This window comes from Eretmochelys imbricata, chromosome 6, assembly GCF_965152235.1.
Source record: "Eretmochelys imbricata isolate rEreImb1 chromosome 6, rEreImb1.hap1, whole genome shotgun sequence".
Taxonomy (NCBI): domain Eukaryota; kingdom Metazoa; phylum Chordata; order Testudines; family Cheloniidae; genus Eretmochelys; species Eretmochelys imbricata.
Genome location: NC_135577.1, coordinates 64,472,750 through 64,487,520, shown reverse-complemented (window position 1 = coordinate 64,487,520; position 14,771 = coordinate 64,472,750). Strand labels below are relative to the sequence as shown.

Genomic DNA, 14,771 nt, shown 5'->3' with positions numbered 1-14,771 from the left:
CCCTCATGCTTGGGAGGTGCTCCCTATAAACATCCACAAAGCTACCTTATCTTCCTGACTACTCTCCTTTGCCATGATGCCTACAAAAACCTTAGAGAGATAAGGTGGGTGAGATAATATCTTTTCTTGGAACAACTTCTCTTGGTGATAGAGACAGGCTTTCAAGCCACACTGAACTTTTCTTCCAGTCACTACATTGCTAAAAAACTGTTAAGGTTTTTATATGCAGCTGGAGTGTTGAAACCGCAGTCTGTGGTGCTGACCATTGTCTCATTGGTTTTCCTTCCCATCATTCTGACTAGTCCCCTGTTGTCTCTTACTTTTAGACTCTGAGCTCCTTGGGGACCATCATTTTTGTTTTGTGTTTGTACAGCACTGAGCACAGTGCTTCTAGGCACTATAGCAATACAAATAATTATAATTAATAATAATAGATCTGTGGGTCATGCTTAACCCAGGAATCACTTTGTCAATTATAACCATTCAAAACCAAGTTAGTCATTAAAATGACTGTCGTTGCACAGAGGAGGAGGCTATTGGGATGTCTGAAGAAAGTGTTCCTACAACCATGAATCAGTGTTCACATTCTGCATTTCGTTATGGTTGGAGTTACAGTCTGGGAATCTGTAGCCATATTCTGCCTCCTTACAGATGATGATGTTGATGCTCTTAGTACACCTGAGGAAAGGCTGCAGCATTCTGCACATGCTAAAGCCTGACAATCTGGAATTTACCAAAGGCCATAGCAAAGGGAACAGCAGTCAGTAAAGACAAGAAGAAGTGAAGGCAATGGAAAATAATTCAGCATAGGAGAGCAAAGGTAGTGGGATAACAGGGCTCTTGCAGAGGTGCTGATGAACAAATCTACAAATGTGGGAGATCTGGAGGGAAAGACTTGAAGGTTACAGTTTAGTTTATTTTTCTCCTGCAAATTTAGCTGTTGGTTTGAGTCACAGGGGATGAGGATGAAGGCTGAATACATAGTAAATCCATTATGCTAAGCCATCAGGAAATCTCTTGGCTGCAGGTATTCCTTCCAACTCCTTGCTCTTTGTTACCAAGCTGTCAGGCTCAGTGCCAATGACTGGCTCAGATTCCCTTTCTCACCAGAAACTAACTATGGTATCTTGTGGTCCTTTCTCATCGGAAAAGTAACTATGGGATCTTGTGGTGTGGGTGTGAAAGCTGCCAGGAAGAGGTATGGAGCTGCACTTTGGACTGCTACCTTCCTGCTACCAGATGACTGAAGTGAGGTCCTCCAGCTTTGGTTTAGAGAAGGTTTTCCTCCCCATCCCTGCTCATGGTGAGGGGCTCTGGCTCTCAATAACAGAGTGCAGTCCCTGCATTCAGGCTAGTATGCTTCAGGCAAGGAAATTAAACTTGGCTGCTCAGGGACCCTATTGAGAGGCTGTATTTTTGGGAGAGACAGAGGGAGGGAAAAATAAGCTTCACCAGTGGAAAAAGCTTTTCCTGATAAGCAGTTCTCTCCTTTAGAAATCAAGATTATTTCAAGGTCCATCTGCCTAACAGAACAAGGAACTGATAAATTGCTCCAGCTCTGGTGATTGAAAGTGGGCCAACTGTCTAGAACAGGTGAATGACTCAATTGGCACAGTCTTTTGTGCAGAGCAGCAGGGAGCTGGGTTACGCTCTTTTAATTATTCACTCTCTCTACAGTAGCGTTGTGTTTAGAAAGCCCAGAGAGACAACAGTACCTCTCCTCCCCCAGCAAAATAAGCAGCACAGGAAACACCGTAGAAAAGGCAACACCTGTGAGTCCTCTCATGAAATGTGAGCAGACAGAGCTGCTGTAGTTGGCAACATTCTTGATAACAATAAGGGCTTTGACAGAGAGCAGAAATACTCTGAACTATATGCAAAGTCCACGAGTGTCCTAAAAGCAAAACCAAACTACAGTAGAACACCAGAGATACGAACTGATGAGTCGACCACACACCTCATTTGGAACTAGAAGTACACAATCACGCAGCAGCAGAGATGACACCTCTTCTCCCTCCTCCCCCCCCCAGCAAATACAGTACATGTTAAATGTAAACTACTAAAAAATAAAGGGAAAGCAGCATTTTTCTTCTGCATAGTAAAGTTTCAAAGCAGTATTGACTCAATGTTCAGCTGTAAACTTTTGAAAGAACAACCATAACGTTTTGTTCAAAGTTACGAACATTTCAGAGTTATGAACAACCTCCATTCCCGAGGTGTTTGTAACTCTGAGGTTCTACTGTACAAAGCTGCAGCAGTACAGCTACGTATGGGAACACAACACACATCTTGACAGGGGTATCCTCTTAGTGGACCTTCGTTGGAACCACGTTTAGGCTGCTGCAAGGACACTTCTCTGCCCTGCTTAGTTTTCACCTAACTGAAAACTTTTGCTGTGATCTCAAGCAAACCAGAATTAGGTCCAGTCAGTATGTGGACAGGAGACCTCCAAGGAAAATCCAGAAGGGTGCAGGAAGAGCTGTTGATGCCTCAATAGATGACACTCTTCCCTTAGACTCATCACAGAGATCCAGCATGATATGGGCATCTCCAGCAGCACTGGAGAGATTTAAAATGGAAGTTTGGGAAAATTTTGGTCATCCAAACTGCATGGCTCTTTGTAGTGGTTTTAGTTCTGGTATCCTGGCCAAACCCATATCTGGGTAGTTGAGTTTCTGCCTCCATAAATTGATTTGATTTTTAATTCCTGTCTTTGGTGGCTTGTTGCTATTTTCCACCCAAGAAGGGGCTGCATCTTAGTCCTTTCAATATAGCTTAAAGTACTGTAAAGTGTTTTTTGGGGACTCGCAAAACATGTAATGCAAGCCGTAACGCCGTGTGATATTGCCTTCAGACAGCCTGCAACACAGTTCTATATTTTCTTGTTAGCTGATGTCTAAGGACCGAAACAATTGCTATTCAAGCCCAAATGAAGAGTCTTGCTAATCAGAATTTCACTTTAAAATAATATTAAGGGCATACATTTAATGTTCCCAACATAGCCAGTTTTATTATTTAATTTTGCCAGGACTTCCTTCTGCTTCTCAGAGGAAAGGACTGAGATGGTAATGGTGACTTACTAATGTTATTGCTGTTCTGGTCCTGCAGAAGTAAGCATTGCTGGTACTTTACCAATCTGAAATGCCATCTGACTCACTGATTTAATGGTTAATAGGCATTAAAATGGCAGCAGCAGATTCTTTCTCTGGCTGCACAGTGCTGTAATGGTAATGGAGACACAGGATTCATGAGGCTCATATGCTTGGCAGAAGAGCAAATATTTACCATGTATTTATGGAGGCGCATGCTGGGTTGCTTTTCTCTTACTACTTTAGCCTGTCATTGGCTAATAAAAGGTACACTCACTTCACAGCATTTTGCAATATCCTGTGGGGGAAAACCAGTTCGGCAAGGATCCCAGCTTTTCTTTCCCCATCCCATATAAAATTAGATTCTACTGAGCATACATGGGAAACTCCAATGCCAGACTCACCTGAGACTGGTGTATGTGAGAAGGTGGTTTGCTAATTCAGTTTTTATCATCCCAGAGAACGACTGGATTGCAGGGGATGAGGTCTTCTCCCCTGCCCCCACCTCTTTGCCAGCAGTGTTGATTTACTGTCAGAAACATCTCATACCTGTGAAATCCCAGGAAAAAAATAGACTGATTCTTGCTTACCTTGGCCACTATACGACAGACTTCTGTCAATATAGTATGTCTGTCGGGGGGATGAAGACTGGTGATCCCTGACTGACAGAGCTGTGGTGGCAGAAGCCCTAGTCTCGCTGTGCAGTTTTGCCAGTGTAACTGCATCTATCACTGGTATAGTTTGTTCACTTGTGGGGACTGGTACAAAGTGCAGCTTTGCTGACATTGCTGTATCCACACCAGGAAAGCTTTGGTGGTATAGTGTACCGATGCCTATATCAATAAAAGTTCTCCTAGTGTAGAGATAGCCCTAGACTAAATGGGCTTCTGCTTACTCCTTTACTTCCTTATGAGCTGCACAGCTAAGTTCTAGTGGGTCGCTAAGGGCTTGTGTACGCCACAGAGCTCTGGTCAGCATATCTATGCTGTCAGAGCTACATAGTGTAGATGCAGCCTAAGCTGGCAGGAGTTCTGCTGGTTTAGCTACACCACCTCCCCAAACGTTGTCTAGGCCAACAGAAGCACTCTTCTGTCAGGATAGTTGCACCTACGCTAGGGGGTTTGCTGTCGTAGCTTCACACTCCTATGCCAGCAAATCATTGTAGTGTAGACCAGGCCTGAGACAAAAGTATATTCAGCAGCAACAGAGGTGTAATAGAGGGAGTTGGTCTCTGGTGAGTTTCTGGGGGTATTGGCTGGACCTGAGAGATGTAGGTGTACATGTGTTTTACACTTGCACCCTCTGTCATTCCTTAGACTACTACCAAATGTCTGAGTGGGAGGATGTCTGTAGTATCTGAAGAGGCAGGTTTCAATAACTGTGGCTACAGAAACAGTGCTGAATGTGGTTTGCCTTTGTCTACGCTTGCAGCCAAGCAGGGTTCAGCACTGATTCAGCTGTATCTGTCATAGGTAAGGCTAAGATTTTGTCATGAATATTTTTAGTAAAAGTCTGGGACAGGTCACGGGCAATAAACAAAAGTTCACGGAAGCCTGTGACCCGTTCTTGACTTTTACTAAAAATAACTCTGACAAAATGGGGAGGGTGGACTGTCCAGCATGTACCACTGCTTAGGCTCTGAGATTTCCCCCGCTGCACACGGTGGCTGGGAGCACCAGGGCTGAAGCTGAAAATGTCTCAGAGGTCTCTGGAAGTCACGGATTCCGTGACAAAATCTTAGCCTTAGTCCTGGGCATCTGTAGTCAGAACTGATGCTAAGCTCTATTACAGAGCTAGCAAAACACTGATAAGTTTCTAAAATGGTTCTGTCTCAAAATCCACTTAATATATTTCTTGATTATTTTTTTTTAACTTGGTGACTTACCTAGTCACTGCAATTTTGCTTTCAAAAGATGCTATAAAAATTTAAAGTAGTTTTGTTGCCCAGATCAACTTGCCCTTATTGCAGTGTATCTAGAAGCAGGCATAGATATAGATCAATCATTGAAGACATAGATGTAAAATCTGCAACACAAGCCATGTGCACCATCCAAACTTTCTGCAGTGTAGGCTCTAAAAGTAAACACAGAGTGCTTGCTGGTGCCCTGTTCTCTTGGAAATTGTTGTGTGGCTTTAAATTAAAAAAAAAAAAAAAAAAATCAATTACATTTCTGACTAGAAGAGGAAACTCAGTAGTTTGGGTAAATGACTCTGACTACTTAATTCAGTTTTAGTCCAATAATATATCTGAAAAATCTCTCTCTGAATTTTGATACATGGGGACAGGCTTGTTTGCGAGAAGCTCAGCCCGCGTCTCCGGAGGTCCTGTGGAAACAGCAGTTGTGTGGTGAAGTCAGCCAAGAGTTGACTGTTTTGGACTTTGGCTCATAGTTCTAAACACGTGCATGAGTGTACGTGTAGGAAGGGGTGTAAGATACAGCTCTTAAAGCCATATGACTTATTCTCCTTTTCGACTGGATATTCCATTTTGGCTTACCTGGTAAAGTTGTAGTCTAACAATGACCACTGTGGAGGAGCATAGTTTTTGTTGTAGTTGCATGTGTGTCCCATTGTGTTCAGTCACTGCACTGGCTTTGCTACTAAGTTGCTGGCAAGATTTGTGATTTGTTTGTAACCTATCTAAATATCTGTCCAGCTGTTAGCCCAGTTTCTGCGCTGTGGCAGGTTGTGTTCATGTTTCCCATTTGTGTATTTTTATTTCATTGATCATGAATTGTGATGGGGTGGGGAAAAAGCAGCCAAGATACCACAAGTTCTTGAGAGACTAAGCAGATAAAGAATCAACTCCTCTCCCCTCCCCACTTTCTCTCCTTAACTTTTGTATAAGAGAACTCCAAAGTAACAGTTGAAGGGTAACAGCGCAAGGAAAGAAAAAATCATACTAGAGTCATTGGGGTTGAAACGGATAATGAGCCAGTGCTGAGTGAGAGGAAATTCAGATTTGATATTAGAAAGAACTTCCATGGCCTGCTCAGCCATTCAGTCAAAATGTTCTGTTTAATAAGCTAGTTATGACCCAGTTAGCATGTTCAAGGAGAAGGTTATGTAGGCTTGTAGAAACAGTTGACTAGGGTTCCCTGCTTGAAGCAGGATATTAGTTACACACACACACACACACACACACACAATAAGTTTTAAACAAGCAATTTAATACTGTACACGGCAATGATGATTCTGAAGCTTGGTTGAGGTGGTGAAGTTAGAGGGTGGGATATTTCCCAGGGAATGCCTTACTGCTAAATGATGAACCAGCTCTTGGCTGAGCTCTCAAGGGTTAACACACGGTTGTTAATGTAGCCTCATGCTCTACAAGACAGCACGAATGGAGGGAGCCGAGACAGAGAAACACACTGTGTGTGTGTGAGAGAGAGAGAGGTGTGCATTTTCCCTTTAAGTACACTGACCCCACTCTAAATACACTGCCTTTTTAAGTAGATCTCAGCAAGTTGAGACAGAAGTTGCTGCTAGCTAGCAAGCTCCCTCTGTCCTGAGCCCTGTCATGTCCCATCATCGCCCCGCTCTATGGAGATGGGGTAAATGGGGGGCAGGAGCCGGGGGGGAGGAGGACACCCTGACATTAGCCTCCCTATTTTCTCTCTCCTCCTCTTCCCCCCCCCCCCCCCCCAGCAAGCAGGAGGCTCCCTGGAGCAGCTCCAAGGCAGAGGGCAGGAGCAGCACATGGAAGTGGGGGGAGGGACAGCTGAACTGCGAGCAATTGATAGCCTGCTGAGTGGCTGCCACTGCACAGGGAACTTAGGGTAGCGGATAGAGGGGCTGCCAGTCCCCCCTGGTTCCAAGCCCCCACCAGCTAGCTGCAAAGGGCTGCTCTTCCTGCAAGCAGTGGACAAAGCAGGCGTTGCCGAACAACTTTATAAGGGAGCATTGCACAACTTTAAATGAACATGTTCCTTAATTGATCAGCAACAAAACAAGGTTAACCAGGACAACTTTAAGTGAGGAGTTACTGTATTACAGAACCATGGCTGAGGGGCTCAAATGAGGGTCTAGGTGATTTTAAACCTAATTGTAGCATGGACAGGACATTACAGTTTGCTTCAGAAGTTAGTGGGTCCTTCTAGGCAATCCCATAATGCACAGCATCATGTCAAGAACCAATGCAAAGTGCCTACTTCCAAACCAGGTAGGAAGAGCAGGCTGTGTTGTGCACTCAGAAACATACAGGTGCAGCTATTCGAACACGTGGCTCTCCAAACATAAGCGCCCGTGGCTGGGTGAATTGATTTTGTTTTCTAGACATGTATGACATGTACTTCTGAAGCAGTGTTGCCCCTACAGCCTTTATTTTGTGGTGAGGGAGGGACTTCCCCTAATTCAAATTGTGGCAGTTGAGAATTGTGGGATAGTACCCAGTAGCTATAGTTTGCCCAAGATTTCACACTGCAAAGTACATCTGACCTGGTTTGTAAAGTAGATAGTGTAACTGTGTTAGTGCACAGGGGATTGGCTGTCCGAAGGTCTCCCTTCTTCTATACACAGACTAAACCTTTATGGAAACTTACTCAGCCTCAAAACTGTGTGTATGTGTTAATAACATTGCATCATAAGTTATATTTAATGAAGATAGGGAATTGGGTAGCTTTTGATGGGGGTTAACACTGTCTTGTTCTAGCACAGCTTATGCTCCTTTGAGCTGCTTGCTGCTAGACTTAAGTCCCCTAAATGGGAGAGTAGCAAACAGGACTTTCTTGGCTTAGTTACAATGTCTCTGCAGCTACTGTACAACTATGGTGCAGCCACTCTGCCATGGTAGGAAGTTTTATACTCAACAGTAGAAGGAGGGGCTAGGGTGGAAGAAGGATTTTAGTAGGGCTTGAAAGAACAAAGAGCAGCTGAAAAGGTCAGATAAAGCTGGTATGTCACAGCAAGAAGATAAAACTGCCCATTTGATTTTATTAATATCTGTCACTTCTATGATTGTGGTGGCACTGACATCTTAGATTGCAAAAATTGCTTGAGGGGGTGAAGTGCATCATGCCTTGTGTGTTTTCCTGTTGCAGAGAGCTCTTTCGCTTCTTGCAGCAATGTCACTTCTGTGTTTTGCCTTGTGCAACATATTGGAGCTGTCACAGCAACTGTCCAAGTAATAATGGATGTCTCTGTCCCAATGGTGCATCCTCTCCGTCAGTACTGGCTCTGAGACTTTGCCACATTCTTTAGAATCTGACAGTGGACATATATTGACTTATCATGGCTTCCCCCTGAATTGCAGGATGTCTCATAAGAGTTGTTGATACAAAGAGAAGTGTGAGATGCTCATCTCATCATCCTTTCCCAAAGGCCAGACCAACTGACTTTGGTGGTGGATTGGGGTGGAAATCTGGTGGGGGGGTGGGGTGTGGGCCAAAAAGGGTGTATTTGCTGTATACATGTATGAAGTCAGGCCCTTCCTTGTCCCAAGGAATTTACAATCTAACCAGACAACCCAGAGTCAAAGGGTAGAAGGAAGGGACACAACATAAAGTAACTGAGCAGAAGCTTGCATTGCATTTTGTTTCATATTTTTATATTTAATATTTTTCTGAAGTAATCTCACTGTTTCTTGAAACTCCTCTTCCTCCTCCTCTCTCAGCAAAGAGACTAGTTCATGTGGACTGTGCTTACCTATTTAAGCAGTCGTTCCCCTGTAATCTTCTCTACAAAACTAGTTGTGCGACGACAACAACACCTGGGAGGAGAGTTGGGGAAGAAGTACCCTAGATAATTGGATGTGAAATGTCTGAAGGCCTTGGAGTTGTTGGAGTGGGGGCTAGTGCTCTGGTCTCTACTGCCTGCAGCAGCAGTCACTATTATCATTGACTCACTCTGTAAAAGCAGGTGGGGGCTCCATTTGTAGGTCACAAAATTGAGTCTTCCTGGGTTAGTGAGAGACAGATGCTCTTCCCTTATCAACAGGTTCTTAATGAGTCTACTCCTTCCAAGTATTCTGTTGCCTTTATCTTTTTGTTAGGAAGACTGTGTGGAGGCAACACACCTCTCCATAAGCTTCTCAATCTAGTCCCCTGGAGCCATAGACTGTACCTTGGCAGTCAAACCGGGATGTTGTATTATCCTCATGACATGACTCAGAGCTTCATTTTAGCCTTTATGGAAATCCTCAGACAGGCGTCTGCCCACATCTGTTTTACTTCCAGCATATAGCTGCTGTAGGCTGGTTTACCCCTTGCCTCTCCGGAGAACATGCATCTACTTCTGTAGCATGTGAGTAGCAATTAAGTGTATGCCAAAGTAATATATATCTAGTTAGTTGGGTTGAGATATGGTTAGTTGGGTTCCAAAGAAACATACTAAGAAAATGACTATGGTAAATGAGTGTCTGCTACCAAGAGAGAGACCTGAATTCATGTTCTATTTACTTCACAAGTGAAATGGCTGAGCTGGTGGACACTTACTCTGCTCCAGTTTTGTAGTGAGGACAATATTTGCTCTCCAAAGAAGAACAGCTGATCCAGAACAGTAGAAGTGTTAATAGTCTTTACTTTTTTTATTTTTTTGTAATTGATCTTATTATCTGAGTAGTTATGTTGCAATAGTATTCAAAGGCCTCAGTTGAGGTGGGGACCCTAGTGTTTAAACAGCAGCTAGCACATGTGGGAGGAGACAATCCCGGTCCCAAAGGCCTTACAATTAAGGTGCAAAAAGAGAGGGAGGCTGAGCATAATGATGATAAAATCACACATTTATATGAACTAGCTAAGTGCACAACATAATGGTTCTGAATCATTTAGAGCTTCTAATGAACACACATTGGCTATTGCCAACTACCCTTCAACCTAGCCACCCTTAGTTGGCTCATAACTCATAGGTATCACAGAAGTGGGCCTTGAGGGGGGAATTGAAGAGTTGTGGTATTCAAGGGTGAAATTAAGATTACAACATACGTTAAGGTCTTTGGGTCAGGGAGCATGGCTGTGTTTGGGATATTTTTGTTCAAGTGCCATCCATATATATGTATAGTACTGTGTAAAGAATACAGGGGCACTGTCATGGATTTTTGTGGAGGAAGCCCAACTGGTAGTACCTTTTTTGTGGCATTACTATATCCAGTTTAGCACAAAAAAAAAAAAAAATTTAAACCTTTGAGATTAAAAATGTACTTCTTGTTTCCCTTTACCTCCATCTCCTTGTCCTAAAGTGGAGTGAAACAATATCCAGGCTCTTGCCTTTGTAGACGTCTAGGAAATACACATCTGTCGCTTTAGAGGAGTAATTTTAGCTAGTGAATAACTAAATGGGGATTCCAAGACCTCACAGGTTCCATACCCCAAGAACTATTAATGTCCTGCAGAATTGCCAGCTGCCTCATGCCACCTCAGAAAACACAGGTGGTTTTTTTTTTGGTCTGGCTGGTCCCTGGGCTGGGCCTGCATGGGAAATGAGGTTGGCTGCTTTCAACAACCTTTTCCTCTTTCAAAAGCTTTTTTCCCCTCCTGACAGGAAGTAAAGCTGCTGTAACGGCTGCCAGCTGCTGATGGGTACAGTTAGCTGTGACCGGGGAGGGGGGCTCTGTTTTCTTAACCGAAAAAATTGGAGATGGGGTGCGTGAGACAGATTCTCTGTGCAGCGAAGTCAGTAAAAATGGCTTGAGCCAAGGCTGCTAAGATATCTAGCCCTACACAACAGTAAAATTTCCAGGACCCCACCATCTTACCACATTCTCTCACCTCTGGCCTCTTATCTGCCCGTCACACATCTTTCTAACCCTCTACTTCAAGAGTACAGGGTACTTTACCCTGCACAGCATATGTAGCTAATGTGATTGTAAATCTGCTTTCTATGTACTAAATGTTTTCAATAAAGTGCACCCCACAGTTTGCGAGAATGCTTCCTGTGAGTCACATCAAGATGGCTGCTGTTTGTGAGAGAGTTCAGTGAGACTGCATTTATTATTCATCAGCCTGCCCTTTGTAAAGTGGTCCAGCGCATCCTCAGACAAGGTGGGTGGGGTAATATTGTTTATTGAACAAACTTTTGGTGAGAGAGGCAAGCTTTTGAGCTACACCAAATTGTTCTTTAGACCTGAAGTCTGTGTAGGTTGTAAGCGTCTCTCTCTCTCTTATTAGACCAACTTCTGTTGATATGAAAGATATTACCTCATTCACCTTGTCTCTCTCATATCCTGGGACCAACATAGCTACAACTTTATGGCAAACAGTGCATCCACCTACAGGGCTCCCAACTGTTGCTACATCAGTGTGCTGTGGGGCTGCATGGCAACTTGTGAACTTTTGTAGGACCTGAAGGGTGAGCTGGGAAACGGCTGTGGACATCCCAGTACCCTTGGGAATTGTCACTACTTTCTGTATTAAACCAGCATGGAGCTCACCCAGGAGGAGCTGAGATGTCAGCTGTTTGCTTTGCAAGCTGATTTCTGACTGAATTTCCAGGTTTTGCAGAGTTAATTGGCATCAGAGGGTCTGTGATATTGGTGAGTATGATTATAGGAGAGACCTAGGCATGTCAGAACTGGGGTTCTTACGTATGGTTCGTTCTCAAGAAAGGCTTGCAATAGCATTGAAGTGGGCTCAGGTGCCTTCCAATCTCAGATATGCAGTTATTGTCCATGTGATGTCATTCCATATTCTTTATGAAAATATGCTTATGATATGGATATGATATAACTGAGATATACTTTATGCAAGATGGCTCGTGAAATATCATTGGAAAGGTTATAATTTACTGAATATGACTGTCCTATTTGTATGCACGTATCCTTTCTGTATTTGAAATTAGGAATATTGACTATATTTCAACTGTGTTACTTTGGGTGATGCCCCCTGCTAACACTTCAGGTACAACAATTAAAAAGCCCAGACAGTGCTGATGGCCCATCAGCAAGAGACAATGGACTGTAAAAGAGCTTAGTCTTCCTGTGAATGTGTGGGTCAGCCTATAAAGAATGGCTACAGAGGCATGTGACCATGCCACCGGATACTAGAACCCATCCTGAATTCTGTACTTTTCCACCAGAAGCTGGGGGTGGGAGGTTCAAACTAGGAAACAAAGGATCTGGCATATGCAAATCCTATTTAAGGATGGAGAGTAAGGTAATCCAGGTCCTCAGTTATCCCCCGCTACTCCACCCAAGATCCTTTTATTCAACTAGTTAGCACACTGTCACACTTTGAACTTGAGGTATTTATTATTTTCATTTCTAAGTGAACAATAGGCATGCCACATTTCTGGCCTTACATATATGGCGCTTCCCCATAGCAACCTACCAGCTGATAAGGAAGAGATATCCAGGCAATCTATATTACCATATGTTCAAAATGTTAATCTTAATTTAGGTCTCTGTCATCCTGCAATCTGTGGTCATGACTGTTTGGTCAGTTATGAGAGAGACAAATTTCACCACAACTCCTGAAAAATCTTTTCTGTGGTTATGCTCATCCCCTTGAGAAATCCTACGTTCTGACCACCTGGGATTATTTAAGACCCAGGGCATTTCCCAAAAGTATGTGGGTGTTAGTGTCCAGGCACAACTGGAATTTGGATATATGTGCTCTGGGGGCTTAAATTCCTTTTGCTGCACAGAATTGCTAGTTTATCGAATGGAGGCTGTATTCTATTTTAGAGGTGGCTGCACTGGCTCCCAAACAATGGTCCATGGACAATCAGCAGACCACAGAACACTTTGTGGTGGCTTGTCATCAGATTCTTAATTTTTCTCTTTTCCAGCTACCATATTGCATTAAAGGCAGCAAATACCACAGTTACTTGGCAAGCATTTATTCTTCCACTTAAGCAGCTGCCGTAAAGATGTTAAATGACCACGAAGGTGAGGTGAGGTGGCTTGTTACTATGAAGCAGAGAGGAGGTAGGCCACAAGACCATCCCTTTTAAGATGTTGCTCTCACACTTTGAGAGGCTCTGTAATATGTAGTCTGCATAAATGTGCAGGCTGTAGTACTTCCTAATGCTTTATTGACGAAGGAAAAAGGTAGGTAAAAGAATGGTCCTCTGGTTCAAACACCCACCTTGAAATAGGTAGACCTGGATTATTTTCCCCTCTGACATACTGTGTGACTGAGTCACCTGCAGCCAAGGGAAGTAAATGGGAGCTGTGAATGCCTAACATTTCTGAAAATCAGATTCAGGTTTCTCAAGCTGAGCACCCAAAATTAGGGGGCGATCAGGAGAATTTATCATCTTGGAGCCCTGGATTGAGTAGTTGTTTCTACCAAACTCTTATTAGTATTGTACTTACACATGGAAGGGCTTTGCAGGCCCTTTGTGTCTTCAGGTGCTGGCTCTAGTGCTGTGCAGGGTCAATGCATCAAGTGTTGTTCAATCTAATTGTGGCTTGAAGGTAACCCCCTGTATCCTAGCATCCGTTCTTTGGTTGTCTGTATTTCCTTTCGGAACTGTAATATGGCCCTGGGAAGATTACCAACTGCTCTTTTCTTTTCTTCTCTTCCCTCCTGTTTCTAGACATTCACAGCATGGTGTAACTCTCACCTCCGCAAGGCCGGCACACAGATTGAGAACATAGAGGAAGATTTCAGGGATGGTCTTAAACTCATGTTACTTCTGGAAGTCATTTCAGGTGAGGGGGGTTTTGTGTGGGTTTAAGTGTCATTAATGTTGCTCACCCACTACTAAATACATTCAGGACAGCATGGGCAGTGATGGTGGAAGCTTTGTCTGTGCCTGTTCCTGATCTGCAGTGTACTGAGAGCGAAGCTCAGGTTTTATGGCCTCTGCCCACTATCCAGTGTTTTTGCTCTTCTCTCTCCACCCCTTCCTGTCAGCAAGGAATTGGGTTGAATTTGCTGAATTGTTTTTGTAAAAACAAAAATAACCCCCCAGCCCTCCCAGAAATAAGTTTAAAAAAAAATCAAAATGTTTTGATACTTTTCAAAACAAAACATTTTTTAATTTTTTTTTTAAAAACATTTTATTTGGCCCGAAACTAACTTTTCTCCCTTCCATCACCCATTTCAGCCACTGAACCAAAAAAATCTGTTTGCACGTGTGTGTGTATGTGAGAGAGAGAGAGAGATGTACAATTTTATATAAAACTGGGGGTTTTATGCTTTCGATGGCTCCTTCAGCAGGCTTTCCATGCCAGCAATAATGGCCCTCTGTTTGGTTTGCTCCCTTCCCCACCTCTTGTACTTACCAATAGAGATGCCTCAGCAGGGACACTCAAACCCTAACTCCCTATCTAGAGTGTCAGTTTTTGTGCTCTGCAGAAATTGAGGACACAACAAAACCTCAAGTTCCTTTCTTTTCCCCAGGCTGCTAGTTTTAGAGGGTTTGGAGTTCAAAGTGCTTCTGACTTTGAAGTTAGGGATAGGAGTTCCACAGCACATACTCCTTTTTGGTAAGAAACTAGCTGACAGAGTCATCTGCTTATTTCATTTATTTACATTTTTAGTGAACCCTTGTTCACATGCAGGGGAGGAGTTGAAGGTGGGGAAGTAGATGTGAACCAATGTTGGTATTGAAGTTGCAGCTTGCTGAGGCTAAAGGGAAGATGAGGGGATTGGAAGATGGAGGGAGAATGTGTTGGGGAACTCAGTGCATTTAACTTAAAAGTAACCAATATGACTTGTAGCTATCACCACCCCTGTTTGTTACATCCTTGTCTCCTGTCAATCTGGTTTTTTCCGTTTAGGGCAGGGGTAGTCAATAGGT

The 14,771-nt window shown here is 43.4% G+C and overlaps 1 protein-coding gene across 3 annotated transcripts in view; it reads left to right on the top strand.

Annotated features, from left to right (window-relative positions):
* ACTN1 (actinin alpha 1) overlaps nucleotides 1-14,771 on the top strand; it is a 130,627-nt gene that overhangs the window by 46,750 nt on the left and 69,106 nt on the right. For all 3 annotated transcript variants that reach the window (XM_077818725.1, XM_077818726.1, XM_077818724.1), the window contains exon 2: nucleotides 13,563-13,677. In XM_077818725.1, the coding sequence (XP_077674851.1) occupies nucleotides 13,563-13,677 (115 nt within the window). The remainder of the gene's footprint in view (nucleotides 1-13,562; nucleotides 13,678-14,771) is intronic.